Raw genomic sequence first — 18076 nt, 5'->3', positions numbered from 1 at the left:
TACTTATTGCCCTAAGCCACCTTACAGGCACTCTCAGACACACCATAAAAGGTACAACCTGTTGTCTGTCTAATAGCAAACAAAACTCCTCTGGAAACTCATCCAATGCTAAAGGCATAAGAGCTTTCTACACTGGAAATAGTATGAAATACCAAACGCTTGCATTAATTGTACAATCAAATTTGGTAATAAATAATAATATAACCTGGAAGACTGCTCAAAAAGTCTACTTTAACTGGGGAAGAGACACAGACAGGTCCACACATATCCTCTGGTGCCATCTAGTGATATAACAATTAAAAACAAGGAGCAACACCATTCAGGCTCAGGTGTTCTGTCTTGGGAGACAATGGAGTGTGCCTCCGGGGTTGAAGTCAAACCGCTGTGTTAGCAGCACCGGAGTGACCTCCCCAGGACGCAAGCTTGAGCAGTGCGTAAGGAGGTGCTAGGCAGCCCAGATGATAAGAAGCCCCTCTCAGCCTTGCTGATGTGGTCCAAATGAAAGCAGAGCAATACATTTGGCATCAGCTTAGCTGCATGTGTTGCTGGAAGGAGGCGTACAAGGCGCCATTCAAACGTCTTAGGGACTCTACTCCAGATTTGTGTAGGGTCTACTCCTTGGCATTTTCTTCTCCTGAAGATATCCCACAAGGCAGTGGAGGTTTAGGATCAGAGCTGTCCTTCTCCTAGATGGGCTACCTTCCCAGGCTGACAAGCCCCACCTGCCCCTCTCGTAGGACTCTACTACCCTTCTTACTAGCCCCAGAGTGCTAAGGACCACTTTGGCAAACTAAAAGCTAACACTTCCATTTCTATTCTTTTATGAATAGCCTTGGCATGCAGGCAGGTTCAGCTTGGTTGTAGTTGCAGGACTGCCCGTCCTGTTTTGCCACTTGAGGCGAAACAGAAATGTGCCACCTCCTGCCCCCTGCTACTGCCACTCCGCCCATCCCACCACTTCTTTGCTGTCAGAATGCCCCCCTTACCAAAACTCATTGAGATGAGGGGGTGTTTCCCAGGGTGGGGAAGACAAGCAGCAATGTCATGCACCAGGACGCCTCCCTCTTCCCAAAACTGTGCCGGGGGTGTGTGTGTTCCGGTGGCAGCAAAAAGGCTGGGGCGGATGGGGTGCAACTGCTTGAGCTTTTGCCGCCTGAGGTGGCTGCTTCACCCCGCCTCATGGTCTGACCCCAGGACCACCATCCTTTCCATACAACTTCTCACAGGCTCTGATTAAGTCCATTTCCCATTTTATGGCTTCTTTTTCACCAGAATACAGATCACACTGTACCAGAGAGCTCTCAAACAATCAGGAGAAGCTTTTGGGAAACAACACAATGTAGGAAGGCCTGGAGAAAGGCAGGCAGATTGCAAGAGCTTCTACTAGAGCAAATCTACCATTGGAGATACCCTATATAAATGCTTTGGCCCTCTCAAATGTTTCATTGTTTTCACTTTTTTAAACACGGTTGGCATGAGGTTTTCTAGCAGCATCCTTCTCCAACCTGATGCTCTCAAGATTTTATTGGACTGCACAGTTTCATCTATGCCAACCACTGGCCAGGCTTGCTGAGGCTGATGGGGGGGAAAGGAGTCCAACAACATATGGAGACCATCAGAAATACAATGTATTTTTTAAGAAATTGAGAGGAGAAACAACTTGAATTTTCAAGAACGTGCCTCAAATCTGTTGCCTACACCTCTTGAAGCTTAGCCGTGGCCTCAGCTACACTGGCAAAGAAAAAGCACTTTATACGCGTTGTTTATCCATTCTAACACTGACACCAGAAGGCGCTGTGGAGTTCTGATTTTGCTCACCCAATTTCTCATACAAAGTTTGCAGCGCGTTTTACTGAAACGCTTCTTTGATGTGTCTAGATCCAGCCCATGTTTCCATGTATCAACTAACCTTGATAAAATCTCTGATGAGAAGAGCAGCTTTTACCCCATTCTGTACATTAAAACTGATATCAACCTTTACTTCAGTGAAGGAATCAGTCAGTTTAATTATAGGGACCTGAGGAAAAAGCAAAACAACACGTTTATCTCAAAGAGTGAACTCTCTTTCTCCTATACGCTTAGTGTTAGACAAGGACAGCACACACTTAAAATTAAAACAAAACAATCTTCACAGAGCTCAGCCTTTTGCTACATACAAGAGGTCCTTTATACAACCATGGGGGGATGCAATAGTACTCCAATCACAAAGCAGTTGCTTTTCAGTCATGAACAGGCAGCAGGGGGAGATAGGAGGCCACAGAATAAAGCTATTCTTCACATAAGGCCTGACATAAGAAGCAAGCCATTCACATCCCAGAGGTGCTTCTCATGTTACTTCAGAAAGAAAATGTGGCTTTATCATCAGGAGCTGAATTCACATGTAAGGATTCGAGGAAATATCATTGAAAAAAGCAATAGCAACTAGACTCAAATTCATAGCGCTAAAGTACCGTATTTTTCGCCCTATAGGACACAATTTTCCCCCCTCCAAAAATGAAGGGAAAATGTGTGTGTGTCCTATGGGGCGAATGCAGGCTTTCGCTGAAGCCTGGAGAGCGAGAGGGGTCGGTGCGCACCGACCCCTTTCGCTCTCCAGGCTTCGCGCAGTTCTCCGCAAGCGGTGGGAGCCCGGCGCTGGGCTCCCACAGCTTGCGGAGAGTTGCCTGCATGCCGAAGCCTGGGCACGCTGAGCTCAGCCGCCCAGGCTTCAAGCTTCGCGCAGTTCTCCACAAGCCATGGGAGCCCGGCGCTGGGCTCCCACGGCTTGCGGAGAGGTGCCTGTTGTGGGGGCTGGGGCTGGGGGAAGCTCAGGCTTCCCCCACCCCAGCCCCGCGCCTGGGGGGGGGGGAATAATTCCCCCCCCAAAAAACTAGGTGCGCCTTATGGGCCAGTGCGTCCTATGGGGTGAAAAATACGGTGCATCAAGGATTTGAAATTCGTCTCTAAATTAGTCTAGATTATTTGGCTGTTTACTGAGACCAAAATGCAACAACACTTGTGACCGGAGGCTTGAGGATGCCCTTTGAAACCAGACTTTTCTTTGAACTGCAGACCACCAATGACAACAACCCCCAATGCGGTGTTCCCAAACTGGTTTTGGCAGTCCTTTTGCTGTGCAGAATGATGTGTTTGTTGGGAAATGCAAACCCAAAGCTCCTTTGGGCATGCACAACCAGTTGTGTGGTTCTCTGGATTCTGGCGCAAGAACAGCAATAAAGCAAGGAAGGTTTCTTTTAAAAGGATGCTGCAAATTGTCCCACTGGCAACATTTGCAGTAACTGTGTGCCCACAAAAAAAGATTCATGGTTTGTGTTCTTCAGCCTCCCCCATAGTTGTTTTGCTGAGGATGAGAACCTTCCTTACCAAGCCCATTCTTACTCTATTGCCCCTTCCTCAATCTTCTGGCCTTATTTGCATGTGTGAGGACCCACTTCTAACAGATACAGAGAATTTAAAAAGCAACAGCAATCAACAATAATTTACTGATACGGCTTGCAACTTTCAGAGATTAAGGGCAGCTGTACAGTACAAAGTTCCTTTGGTATATTTCTTTTTTATTTTTCTATTTGTTAAAGAATACCCAATTTTAGTAAAGCAGAGAGAGAGAGAGAGAGAGAGAGAGAGAGAGAGAGAGAGAGAACTTACAGTTGCTTTGTCCAAAACCTTTACTGAACCTTCATCTGCCACGTTGTGTTTCCTGAGAGCCTCTTCCAGGGTCCAAAGCGGCAGCGTCTCCCATTTCCCAAACACAACTAAGTCTATATCACTGAAATTAAGAGGCAGCAAATTAATAGACGATTCTCTATGAAGTAAATTCAGAAAGACCTTTCTTTTTAATCACAAAACTGTGATTAAATTTGACACAAAGCTTTTCTAGGGCAGGGATCTAAAATCCTGTTCATGCCATGTATTTCTGAAGTGAACAGAATGTGACTCAAAGCCCTTTTCTTGGCAGTGAGAGTTCAAGAAACAGCACTCTATGGCCACCTCCTAATATACAAACTAATATCCCTGGCAGTTTGGTGGCTTATGGCTCTGAAGTCCCCAAGTCTCTCAGGCAAATATCTCCCAGCTCACAGGTTACGGTGAAATTTGTAGGAACAGAGTGTTTCTCAGCTGCAGGATCCAAGATAGGGTGGGGCGGGAAACACACTATGACTCCCTGAACCACAGCCACAGAGGCGATATAACTAAATGCGAAGGGAATGTACAAAATCATAACCACAGCAAAGGCACAGGATGACCCACCCCCTGTGCCATCTTACAGAATCTGGGAGCAAGTACCTGAAATACCATCATTACCCAAGTGAACCTTCTGGGGTCATTCTCCAAATTCCCTTGTCTTCAGATATAAAGCGAGTATCAACTGCAGGAAAGGGCCCTTTCTATGGCAGCTTCCCATCTTTGGAATTCCCTCCACGGGAGCTTTGCTTGGAGCCTTCACTGTTACCATTAAAATACCAGGCTGAGTACATCCTACCTACCTGAGCTTTTAACTCACACCCATGGCTTTTAATGGTTTCATTTTGCTACTTCTACTCTGTGTTTATTCTTTTCTGACACCGCTGTCATTGTTTGTTTTTGGAATTTATTATTATTGTGATTTTTAACTTTAAACCGCCCCAAGGAGTTTTACGATTGAAATGTGGGTTAGAAGCATCTATAAATCAGTTAATCCTCCAGCTTAAATGCATCACCAGCCCGGTGTTAGAACACAGTAGGTGGCCAGGTAGGTAAGCAGGTAGGTATTTTATTGCACAGCATCATCTAGGTCAAATACTAAATGACAGTTCAAGCAGCTGTCTCTGAAGTATCTACTCAGGGCATTGCCTGACACAAGCTGCCCTGTGGAAAGGAGTGAGAGACAGTAAGGGAGGCATGCAAATATACCAACCAATGCCTACTCCAAGTAGACTGTCCCTTCTCCTCTCCACAGGATCACAAAATGTCTTGCTGAAACAAACAGGAGATTGAGGGAACTAGACAAAAGATAAACCAAGTGTCTGACCCAGCTAGACTCTCTTCTCCTGGATTCTGATGAGCTTCAATAAATCTTACTGCGGTTTTATTATTGTATTCTGACTGTACTTGCAAGTCACATTGGCCAGATTTCCGCTGGTAAAGGTTGGATATACATAATTAGAAACAATAATTTATAAATGTGCAGGACTATCTTCTGTCAACAGCCAGGTCAGGAAAGGGAAAGTGATGTTGACAGCGACTTTGACTCCCTTGAACTTCAAATTTGCTTTCCGGTGAAATTATATAACTTTTCATCTCCATAACATCAAAACAGCTGTTATGCAATTTCAGTATGACTTACAAGTTAAATATAAGCAGGGAAGGAAAAATGTGATATTCAGTGTAAGAATAAGGGGCAATTAAAGACTACTAACCTAGTAGGTAAATATAAACCAGTCTTAAAACTTCCAAATATCTGTACCTGGAAAAAAGCATGAAAGTAGGAAGTTAAAATCCTTCACCAAAAACATATGGAGAAAATATTAACATTGAATGTGGCTGCCCTCAACTGGCAGACTTTGGAAAGGCTTGAAGAATAATATAGGACATGTGTTTGAACTCTGGATATTCAACACCATAGCAGCTAATTTCTAATTCTAAAAAGTCATGTTATTAAGTAGGCACTTTAACAAAATTATTTCAAAACTAGATAACTGTTATATTCCAAATACCACTTGAATGGTAATGATTGAGAACAGTGACACTATACTCAATTTTTAAAACTTACAAACCCTTACAAAAATAATTGAAAGTGGAGGGGGAAATAAACTGCTCCTATTGATGCCTTTACAACTCAAAACCTAGTTTCTGTTTATGGCCCCATCTGCACTATACATTTAAAGCAACGTCATACCACTTTAAGCAGTCATTGCTTGCCTCACAATCCTTGGAACTGTGGTTGGGTAAAGGTGCCACGAGCTGTTAGCGCTCCAATTCCCTCAAGTTCCTTGGGAAGAGTCACTGGTTGTTAAATCACTCTGAGAACTGGGACTTTTGGAAGGTGAAAGTGTCACCTAACACTTCTCAGTGCCCTTATCAAACTACATTTCCTAGGATTATTTGGTTTAAACTGGTATGATACTGCTTTAGATAGCATAGATGGGGCCCATATTAAGAAAAAGTCAGCTCTCAACCACACTTGGAAAATGAGATGAGTATAGCTTTATCCATTCCCCCCAGACTGGACAAATGGGAAGAAGCCAAAGCTCAGTGAGAGCACCTGCTTTGCACGAAGGAGGTTCCAGGTTCAATTAAATAAAAATATCAGGTGCCTGAGAGCTGGCACCTGGTGCCACCTACAATTGACAAAACTGAGGTAGGCAAATAGTCTGATCAGGTTATGCCAGCCTTCTACAATGTACCTACTGCCATCTATTTGTAAGAAAATTCTGAATTTCAATTATATCCTTCACATGCCATAATTTAGAAGCTCTCTTCAAACAGATTGGCTAGCTAGACATTTTGTGTCATCATCATGCTGAGCTGTGCAGAACAGAGAAAACACAGTCACCACACACACACACACACACAGTGTGAAAACAGCTCCAGCACAAACAAATCACAATAACTGCAGGTTCTCCAAACTACAATTTAGATCGACAAGACGTGCACTTTGGGAAAGGCCGCAGCAGCACACAAGTTTTCTGCAGAAGCTGAAGTAACCTCCAGGATTATTTTGAACCCAGTGGTTTTCGGGATCCAAATAGCCAATCGTATGTCCCACCCCTTTCCTGCAGGATTTGTAAAGCATATTCAACCTTTGTTTTTAAGAAGGAGCACAGCATTTGCCAAATCAACTTATGAAGCTTCCTTCTACTGAAACAGACAAAGCAAGTCAGGATCCATCCATCTTGCACAACTCCCCCAGATTGTCTATTCTGATTGGCAGTGGCTCTCTTGGATTTTAGGCAATGAGAAATATTTTACCTTCTACCAGATTCTTGCTACTGGAGGCATCAAGGACTGAACTACAGGCCTCCTCCATGCAAAACATGACCTGAACCACTGAGCTATGGCTCCTCCAGTCAGTTTTCAGAGGCCAAACTCTTTCACCCAGCAGGTTTTTCTGTACTGAACTTTCACACACTCTTATCGTAATTACGCAATACACAATGTGAAGTCAATGTGGTCAAAACAACACAAGGTTTTATCTGAGAGAGCTAATTCTGCTCAGCTTTGAGGACCCTGGGCCACCTTATAATCGAAACTCTCTTTCAATGGAACCAGCTATATAGAAATGATCAGTGATAAGACTGATCCTGGACTTAGTGTAAATACTAGTGTGCAGAGATTAGAAATCCCTTTAAGTTATGAGGACTCTGTGATGCAAATCCAGGCATAACTCTAGCTGCGCTCCTGATCCAAGGCTCCTTGGTGGACATGGCAGAGTCACTGTGATAGGTGCCGAAAGATTCTTGGCATGTGCACACCCTCCTAGCCACCCCACATTTAATAACAGTGTTTGTAAGCATGCGCCAGGCTTCCTATGCAGGAAACTGCATGGCATCATGCTAAGGACGATTTAGAGTTTTAAAATGCAATGGTGTACTGTTTGTTCTTTTTAACAAGGTTTACTTTCTTTTTCAAAACCAATCTAACATGTTTCCTCTTCATGTCAGCTGTGCTGTCGTCCCAACCCCTGGATAATTAAAGCCTCTCTCAGCCACTCTTATGGTGGAGCCCGGCTGATGCCAAGAACAGTTCTCACTTACTAGGAATGTTTCCGTCTAAGCACATTCCCTGGAGCAATAGAGCAAATGACACAATTGCTGGCTTCTATAAATAAAGGCATAGTTTTAATAAATGCTTGCTTAATGCCATCGATCCTGTTTTATCTTTTTTCTTGAACACACCGAGTGTACGCAAACTCCTGAAAGAAAGAAAGAAATCCTCTTCCCTAAAAAGGAGGCAGGGTTCAAGAGCTTTCTATGAATTGTGCAGCCACAGGAAATATTTCTATGGAATATAAGACTGCAGTGTTTTCATTTCAATCCAGATGTGGACGGCAAGTATGACTGGATCAAGTTAACAGGAAAAGTATGGATTTAGGAATGAGTAGAGGGAAGGGGCAGGCAGGTTTTGTCCAGGTGTTCTTCCTGCCAGCGAAGATGGCTTGTCTGTTAAGCCAGTAAGCAACTAAATGAATTTCTCAACCAGCTTTCAGAGCATGCTTTCATTACCTTATGTAAAGGACATATTAACAGTCCCCCAAGTTTTGCTTACATGTTACTCTTTTGCAAATCACTTAAGTCACAGAATATATGCAGCTACAGAATAAAACCCAAAGCTCATCATAGCCAAAATTCAGCAGCTTGTTTGTTTTACAATTATTTGGGGGCATATCTATCTCTCTTCTCTTTACCTTTGCTCCCTTTCCTTCTACGCAGTTGCCTTTAAGGCAACTGCTGCATGCAAGTGGTGAAATGGAATGTAAGGGGTGATTGGCGGACCCACAACCCCTAGTACACAAAAACACCAGGCATCAGTCTTGCTGCTAAACTTTGGCTGCTGGAGCTTCCAATCTCCAGTGATATTCCATTCAGTACAGGAATTTGTTCTTTCTTCTAATATGCTCCTAACACACTGAGTCTGAGAATAAGTGCACAACAAATCATAACCTTAATATCAACTGAGGTTGAAATTGTTCATATTTGCCTCATTTACATATTTTTCATTCTAGGGCTTACATTTTCTAGTTGTGGAATTGTGGATTGTTTTTTTGGGGGGAGGAACACCCCAATCATCAAGCAGACATAGAAATATTTAAAATAGTAAAGTACAACAGAATTTTGTTAACCTTACATCAGCATTGGGCCATAGACCCTTTATAACGTTTTCTATCCTATTCACCACCTCCATTCGCATTCTTTCTTCTTCAGGTCTGGGTGACATGTACTTGTAGAAATCAATGATTTCTTCATGAAGACTGAAAGAGAAGAGAGAGATGAGTTAGACTAATTACACAGTAATATGACTAAAATAAGAAGAGTGTCTCAGTTGTAATCTTTAACACCAATCCTGTACATGCATACTTGAAAGTAAGTCCAACTGTGTTCAATGGGACTTGCATCCACATTACATGTGCTTTGGATTACAGCCCAAGTCTGGTAAGGATAACAGTCTCAACCAATTTAAAATCACTTATAAGAGCAGACCTACAACTCATAAAGTGAAAAGGAAATGTACAAACTAGTGTTTGCCTCAAAATGCTCTGCTGAGGCGAAGTATTTGCAGAGATATACTGGCAGGCAGGATACTAGCAGGCAGGAGGGGCTCTTTTAATACTTCTGTCACCCTAAGATTCATCTCTGCAACTGCTTCCACTGGACAATGTTCATCTTATTTTTTTCAAGCTCTGAGATAAAAAGCAGGCCGTGCAGGAGGTGTGGGTTGAAAGGAGGCAATCCTGGGGTTAACAGGTAACCCACAACTGCCCCTTATCCAGACATCCACACTTGGAAACCTATCTTTGCTGGGTAAGTGTAGTTGTGTCTTTGGTCTCACAGATTTCAACACGACTTCCTTCTGTTTGTTTATTTAACCAGATTTGCGTGCCACTAAACCATCAAAACATCTAAGCAGTTTACATAAAGCAAAGCACACATTAAAAATAAAAATGGTAAAAACAAGCTACTCCCCCCCCAAAGTAAAATCTTTTAAAGGTAAAGGTAAAGGGACCCCTGACCATTAGGTCCAGTCATAGCCAACTCTGGGGTTGCGGCGCTCATCTTGCTTTATTGGCCAAGGGAGCCAGCATACAGCTTCCGGGTCATGTGGCCAGCATGACTAAGCCGCTTCTGGCAAACCAGAGCAGCACACGGAAACGCCGTTTACCTTCCTGCCGGAGCGGTACCTATTTATCTACTTGCACTTTGACGTGCTTTCGAACTGCTAGGTTGGCAGGAGCAGGGACTGAGCAATGGGAGCTCACCCCGTCGTGGGGATTCGAATAATGCAGCAAAGGTGTCACCCCAGGTATCAATGGGCAGAGAGTTTCAGAGTATACAGGGAACCCTATACCAACTATCCAACCTTTATGACTGTTCAGACCAAGGCAGCCATTTCTTCGGCAAATGGCTTTTGAGGACCCTGCTTGATTCTTCCAGTAAGAAGTGTCATCCCTATAAGGAATGCTCTGCTATCGACAACAGGTGAATAGCCATTTTTTACATCACATTTCTGAGCAGTAACTCAAAGCTTGGCTATGTTCCAGGTAACTGTAGTTTGGAAATAAATTAAATAAATATATGCCAGCTTTTACGCCTATTGCATGTCTGCAGGAACACTTCCCTGGAAAGGGTGTGATGAAAGGATTGAAGGAGAGGGAATGGGACCTACTCTAAATTTTGTGCCAGTGTAACATCAGATGAACCCTCAAAATGTTTGCTGGACCACAGCTCCATCCTACCTGGCCATTGGCTATACAAGCTGGGGCTAATGGGAGCTGGAATCCAACATTTGGAGAGTAAGAGGTTTCCCATCCCTGGTTTAGTCTATACCCGATTATCAGCATTAAAAATTATGGAGAAGTTGAGCGTAAAGAGCATGGAAGTCACCCACATCAGGCTGTGGGATAAATATAAATGGTTAGCCACACACACACACACATCCAGAGATGCTGTAGCCACAGGATACAGAATGCAAAAAATTCTGGCCAAGTTAGTGTTGGTTGCTTTTTGTCTACTCCACAAGAACCCACAGTTCTCCCTTTCTCAAGCAAGAACTAGTGCATCTAACTGCTTCCTTTTGATGAAAAAGCAGACTTCTCTTGAGTTAACTAGCTATATTTATGGAATGTCTACAATGTTCTTCTAGGAGTTCTTTTCCCGAGTTAATTTTAAAAAGCGCACAGGTTACATATCACATTGTTCAGAAAACAAATTTTCTTCCTTTTCGCTATGTGGTCCACTTCACCATAAGTGAAAACATGCGAAGCTTTCCAAAAGTTTCAGAATCAAGAAAAAATGCAAATAAAAAGAGAAGCTTATACGACAAGTATTCTATTTTTTAAAAATGTTCCAAGTCACCATGATACACAAACAATGGGAATTATCAAGATATGGAACTAAGCCAAAAAAACCCCAAAACGTTTAGAGTTTACTTGAGCAATTGTTTTATTAAAGGTGCTCCAATTGCTAAGTTTTTGAGTTGCCAACTAAGCATCTGCACTAAGCATGGGCCCAGGCTCCCCACTTCACCCTACTCCTCCACCCTATATTGCAGTCAATGCAAGGCTTTTTTCAAGGCTGACTGAAGCATGGGGGACTTGGGGGGCGGGTCACAGCTGGGAAGGTGAGGGCTAACCATTTCCCCCTCCAGCTGTGACCCCCATGCCAAAAATATCCCATCCCAACTCCAAAAAGCCTTGTATTAGAGACTCATTTCAGGTCTAATTCTAGCAGCAGAGGGATAATTTTAAAAGGTGACCAAGTTGCTCTCTCTCAGGCTCATCTACTTTCACAGGTAAGTTGTGAAGCTGCAACGATCTACTCATAAAAATGAGAGGAAACAAATATAACGATATAATAAATAATATAACTGAACATCAATAAAATTCAATTGACTCAGGCCTATTTTACCATGATAGTTTTATTTGTAACTTCTTCACACGTAACACTAACCCAATGAACAAGTTTTCTAAATTTCCAAATAGCAGCAGCCGTGCACAGATTAGAGCAGGGGTAGGCAGCCTTTGCAGATGCTCTCGACTCCAACTCCCATCAGCCACAGCCAGCTTCAATGGTCCAGCATAATGGAAGTTGTAGTCCAGCACATTTGGAGGGCACCAGGTTGTCTGCTCCTTGCTTAGAGCAATGAAATCTGCAGTTTGGGGGACATTTGTCAATATTAAAGCAGTTCAATGTGAGTTTTGATACTTACAAAAGATTACCTCTTTAAGAACTGCTGTAATATATGTCTTATGTTCCCCCAAACTGTAAATTTCATTGCTCTAGTCTGGGGTAGACAACCTGGATTTAACTACTTTTTTAAACTCACTAAAGCTGGTTAGATAATTAACGCTTTCCTAAGTTAAAGTAGTTCAATCATCTTCATGTTTCAAAAGACAATAGGGCATCAAATGCAACCCCATATTCCAAACAAGAGTTATTATGGATTTCAGCAAGCCTTTACGGTGAAAACCAACCACAAAGTGTTAAAACCTATTTCTACTAACAACATCAGAAGAAGAGTGTAGAAGTGTGTTCCCAACAATAGAGTAAGTCTTCCTCTCTCCAAGGAAGCCCTAAAGTGACCATCTATGACAAGTCAGTTGGGTCTTCTGTCGTCCTTCAACATTCAGAACCCACAATCTGTAAGACAAACAACTATATCCTAGTTCAGTCATAAATACTTGGATTGATACATGGAGGAATGGAGATCCAATTACCAGTTTCCATCAAGTCCCCCCCCCTTCTCTTTTCAACTTCCACTTAATACTTCTGAGTACAAAACTAGCAGCCACTGATATAAATGGTTCTTTCAAGTATAGTAAGTACAACTCTTAATTCAGGAAACCTTGCTAAACAGTGCTGGTCAGAAATAGCTAGCATTTTTTAGGGTGTCTGTCAAAAATCAGTAAATTTTTCTCTGAATTTCAGTACCCCGAGAAACATACAAAATGCCTGAGAGCCACACTCTGCTCAGCTATAAAGATTCACCCCCCCCCCCACACACACAAGGTTGGCTTTGAATGTTAATGCTAACAAAGGAAATTTTGGCAAACACACAGGATTCACAACTGGCCAAAATGCCTGGATGTGTATTTTTCAAATGCATTTTTAGCTTTTGCTATAACCACTGGGTTGGGGACAAATGGGAAATTGTCTCCTCTATAATTTGTAGGCTTTAGTCAAACGTCTTAAGGTGTGGACTAAATATTTTGCAGGTGCCTAAAAATATGATGGTGACACCTATGAATCTGAATTTTTTTAATCTTAAACTTTTAGGTTTTTTTACTACCTATGAACACAAACTGTATTTGAACAAAACAAACAAACAAAACCTTGAAGAATCCTGCATAGCAGCACTAATAGTTAATCTGAAATAGCCAGAAACATATGATTTTCAAACATGTCAATACACAACAGCAGTAAGAAGATTATTCTTTCAGCATTCAGTTTCTCCCAACTGATTAAAGTTCAAGTTGCTACTCATTAAACTTATTTCAGCCCAAGAATGCATGTTAGGGTAGAAAGCCATGTCTTGTGATTTTGCTTCTCTCCTAATTCTGGCAGATAGGTTCTTATCTTTAAATAATTTATTCCACAATAGACATGGAGTATGGAGATTGCACTGGCAGCAAGTTTACTGACTGAAAGTCATCTTCTCAAAATGCAGATGGCCTATTACCCATGTCTGTTCATTTCAATGGGTCTACTCTAAGTAGGACTAGCACCGGGTGCCACTTATATTTTCCAAAGTATATCTTTATATCCAAAGTTGAACACAGAAATGCTAATTCTAGCACAGCTCATAATGGGGACATGTGTATTTTAAAAAGACAGCATAAAATACAATAAACTGACAGTCATTTAGCATGGTATACATTCCTCCAAACATGTCAAACTTGGCTGGATTATAGCAGGGGTGAAGAACCTGTGGTTCTCCAGATGTTGCTGCGCACCACCCACAAAGGCGGAAAAATGAACTTCCTTTGGGGAGCAAACTAGTTTCCTATTGGACACTACAGTCATACCTCATGTTACGTTCTTTTAGGTTACGTCCTGCGGAGACCCGGAAGTACTGGAAAGGGTTACTTCCAGGTTTTGCTGCTCGCGCATGCGCAGAAGCGCAAAATGACGCCACACGCATGCGCAGAAGCTGCGAATCGCAACCCATGTGTGTGCAGATGCGCCGCTGCAGGTTGCGCTCTTTTCATGTTGAGAACAGGCCTCCGGAATGGATCCCGTTCGCAACCAGAGGTACCACTGTATTCTGCCTCAACACAAGGCAGTGCTGTATAACACATGATGATGAGCTTCATCAATTACAGATAAGTTGCTGGATTCAGCCTCCACCTCACTTTTGTTGCAGGCACCACTACCCAGGCAGATGCTCTCGCAGGGGCCGCCTCAAAGATTACATTGCCCTTCACTCCTGACTACTGGTCATGCTGGCTAGGACTGATGGGAATCTTGAGGATTAGGGTGTTTTACTTCCTCAATCAGAACATCAAAATGTTTGGTGTGTTGTTGTTGTTGTTTTAAAAAAACTCCCTCAGTCTTGCTTTTAAAACTTACCAAAGATAAACATCCTAACATGTTGATCAAGTATTTTGGAAGCATTACCTCTTGCTAGAACAAAAAAGATACATTATCAGCAGATCTGCTACATCTCCTAGATACAGACACAAACTAGTGAACCTTTATTGTGAAACAATGTATTTTTAAAATGTAATTAATGCAATATTATAACTGAACAATGTTAACTAAGGTTTATGTAAATTTGGAGAATTCACCAAACAGTTCTTTCCTTTGCTGCCGCTACTGTTGCTGTTTTTGAAACACTGGAGTCAGCCACCTCTTAATTTACTTTTTTAAAACAAAAACAAAAAACCCAGTGATATATCTCAATATGAAGGGTAGCTGGGCTATGGAGACAGCAGTGCTTGTCCTAGGCAACAATCTCTGACACGGATGGCTACTTGTGTTCCTTTTCCTGATCAGAGATGTCTGCCACAGAGGCACCCATTCAAACAAGAACAGTGCCGCCAGTATTGCATGGATTGGAATCGTAGAGAAAACGGAAGAGTGGCACATTGTCTTAATTCTCAAGATTAATTTCAACAAAATTAAAATTCATCAGAAGGATTGAGCCTTTTTGATAAGAACAACATAGCAATCGTGCTTCCACATCTTCCCTCACCATGGTAAGTGTGCTGTAAACGTCTGGCAAGAATGGTGAGCCCCCAGCTTTTCTCCTGAACTGTAGAGCTGCGTAATTTCAGCCCCAACAGGTGCATGGAGATATCCAGCCCCCTCCCAAGCTCCAAGCTTGGGAAGAAGGCCGGGGTCTTTTTGGATGGTGCATTGGTTAGGCACCTGGAGTGCACTGGCAATGTAGAACCAAACCCTCTCCCCAATCACCCAGCAGGAAAGGGCAGCACTTGGTTGAACCATTGCATGGTTGAATGGCCAAGGTAGCAACTGTTATTCCTCTTTTTCCTCAAGAAAGGCAGGCAGGAAGCTTCTCCAGCTGCACAGTAGCCAAATCAGCAAGGACTCCGGTTGCCTTTCCTGCAACAGAAAGACAAGCAGACAGGAGGCAACCACGAGACCTCCGTGTATAGGGCGTTATAAAAATTCAATAAATAATAAAGTAATTATAATGGCTGCACAGCAGTTTCAACCAACGAGGGTTGAGAGCTCCGAGCTCAGCCAGCAGCTGTGGAGCCCTGCTTGTAGGGTCATTTGCACCAACCCCAACTATTTCTGCTACCTCACTAATAATTCATTATAATTTAAGGTTTCCCTTTTTAAAAAAGAAACCTACATAAATAATATAATTCCAAGATGTTAAAAGTTCAAACACAAGTGTTCTAGAATACTTTCAGTATTACTTCATAAAAGATTCAGGTAGGTAGCCGTGTTGGTCTGACACAGTCGAAATAAATAATAATAATAATAAATTGTCCAGTAGCACCTTAGAGGGGATGCGGGTGGTGCTGTGGGTTAAACCACAGAGCCTAGAACTTGCCGATCAGAAGGTCAGCGATTCGAATCCCTGCGACGGGTGAGCTCCTGTTGCTCGGTCCCTGCTCCTGCCAACCTAGCAGTTTGACAGCATGTCAAAGTGCAAGTAGATAAATAGGTACCGCTCCAGCGGGAAGGTAAACGCCGTTTCCATGCACTGCTCTGGTTCGCCAGAAGCGGCTTAGTCATGCTGGCCACATGACCCAGAAGCTGTACACCGGCCAATAAAGCGAGATGAGCGCCGCAACCCCAGAGTCGGCCACGACTGGACCTAATGGTCAAGGGTCCCTTTACCTTTAGCATCTTAGAGACCAACCGCTACTGGACAATTTTTTTATTTATTTCAACTTCATAAAAGGTTCCCCAAGATGCCTTTAGTGCAGTTTGCACAATAAATGTATTATTTCAAACTCAAAAAAGACGGCTGTAGAAAAGTAAGCGGCCTGCAAGTCATTTTGAAGGCAATGCTGGGTTTAAAGAATACTGAATATAAATGAATTCTAGAGCAATTTGTAAGAGTTTCTTACAAAGCCTTTAGCTAGTTATTATCATTACATGAAAGACTCACTGAAGGCCATGAGATTTGTCGTTCACAAAGAAGCATCTCTTACTTTTAGTGAAAAGACCTGTGTGATATTTTTAGAAAAAAAATGCTTTTGTTTAATACAAACACACCTATCGGTTACTGGGTTCAGGCTCTAAAAAAACCAGTCATGGAAGTTTAACACAGCAACTGGCTACACACTGCATCAACTGCCTGATCCCTAAACTGACACCAAGAAACTCTGACCCCCCTTCCCCGCCAGTGCCTGAAGCAGTTTTACACTAAAAAAAAATATAGATAGCTTACTCAAAGCATGCAAGAGTCAAGACTGACAGCTATGTCAGCATTCAATTTGTCAGTATTCATGTCTGTTTGGGAGGAAGCCAGACTCACAGCTCATCTTGAGAATTTGCTGTGCACTCTATTTTTGTACTACGCCTTTCAAACTCAGGAGCACATTTTAACACACCTTGAACTTAAAAGGCCAAATCCAACGAAAAGTCCCACAAAAAATAATGGGATAGTGGCAACTAACTTTTTCCACTGGTTTCAATGGAACTTGGGGCTAAATTGCATGCCACCAGAGAAATGCACAAATTGTATATAAAGCCTTATCCACATGAAATGGAACTAAGGGGCGAATGAAGCTTAGCCCCATGTGCTTAGTCCACCATATTTCACTTTGCTCTGATGTTTCAAGTGCATTTCTCTCAACCCATCGCATAATTAAGAAAAGTGAGTCAGGCTGGTGAAAATGCTGCTTGAATAGATGAGGGCAGGTGGGGTGTGTGATTTTGCTCCCCATGCCCACACATTGTTTTTCATACAAAAATAATAAAGAAAGGGGTGAAAAGACACACACATTCGCTTTAAGTGTGACTAGCGGACACACATGAATGCAAACATGATTGGCCCATTACATTTGGTTTGGGCCTTAGTCACAACTAAGTTTAGCTAGAGATTTTTTATTTTTATTTTTTGGTCTCAGCAGACAAAAATCAGCTCTTTAAATATTACTTTCACCAATGGGAGAACAGAGAAACCAACATATCAGTGATCTGAAGGACAATTCCAATACAGTATTTACAGCATTAATTCTTATATGACTTAAGCCAGGGGTCTGCAACCTTTAAGACAAAAAGAGCCACTTGGACCGAAGAAAAAAAAACCAGGAGCCGCAAAACCATTGCGACATTTAAAACAGTGGGGTGTGTCAGGGCACACAATGCGACTCCTCCCCTCGCTAGTATCTGCCCCGGAGCCACGGCAAAGGTGTAAAAGAGCCACATGCGGCTCCGGAGCCACGGGTTGCTGACCCCTGACTTAAGCAAAAAAAAGCATAATTTTCAACAGTTGCTATGTAAGCTATTTGCATAGTTTTTCTTATCATGCTGTTTATTCATTCACTGCATTTGTATCCTTTTTCTTCAATGACTTCAAAGTGGTGTACATGGTTCTCCCTGTCCTCATTTAATCTCCACAACAACCTAGTGAGGGAAGTTAGGCTGGGAGGCAATGACTGGCTCAAGGTCACCCAGGGAGCTTCCTGGCTGAGTGGAGATTTGAACCCTGGTTTCCCAGGTCCTAGTCCGACACTCTAACCTTCACCGTCTTACCTCACAAAATATTTCCATTTGAATGATCTTTTCTTCATTAAAGCTAGACTCAAGGGAAATGCTTAAATAAATGCCACCACTTTAAAAGCAGATTTCCCCATAAATTCTATACTGAGTCAATAGTCGTATCTTTAAATGAATCTTTTTTACATGCAACTTCAATAATAGGTTTTTTTGGGGGAAATCTGGCCTTGTATAATTAA

The 18076-nt window shown here is 42.5% G+C and overlaps 1 protein-coding gene and 1 long non-coding RNA gene across 3 annotated transcripts in view; one reads left to right on the top strand and one right to left on the bottom strand.

The window, feature by feature from the left end:
- TENT4B (terminal nucleotidyltransferase 4B) overlaps window positions 1-18076 on the bottom strand; it is a 50902-nt gene that overhangs the window by 12970 nt on the left and 19856 nt on the right. For both annotated transcript variants that reach the window (XM_083513630.1, XM_083513629.1), the window contains exons 2-5: window positions 8824-8947; window positions 5397-5443; window positions 3646-3766; window positions 1910-2017 (exon numbers count right to left, since the gene is read on the bottom strand). In XM_083513630.1, coding sequence (XP_083369756.1) covers window positions 1910-2017; window positions 3646-3766; window positions 5397-5443; window positions 8824-8947 — 400 coding nt within the window. The remainder of the gene's footprint in view (window positions 1-1909; window positions 2018-3645; window positions 3767-5396; window positions 5444-8823; window positions 8948-18076) is intronic.
- Window positions 5763-7843, top strand: LOC310711710. Its single transcript, XR_014528611.1, has 2 exons — window positions 5763-6022; window positions 7641-7843. It is a non-coding gene; the product is annotated as an uncharacterized lncRNA (long non-coding RNA).

Source organism: Podarcis liolepis, assembly GCF_965112155.1.
Source record: "Podarcis liolepis genome assembly, chromosome: 7".
Taxonomy (NCBI): domain Eukaryota; kingdom Metazoa; phylum Chordata; class Lepidosauria; order Squamata; family Lacertidae; genus Podarcis; species Podarcis liolepis.
This window is presented reverse-complemented; position numbering and strand designations above follow the sequence as displayed.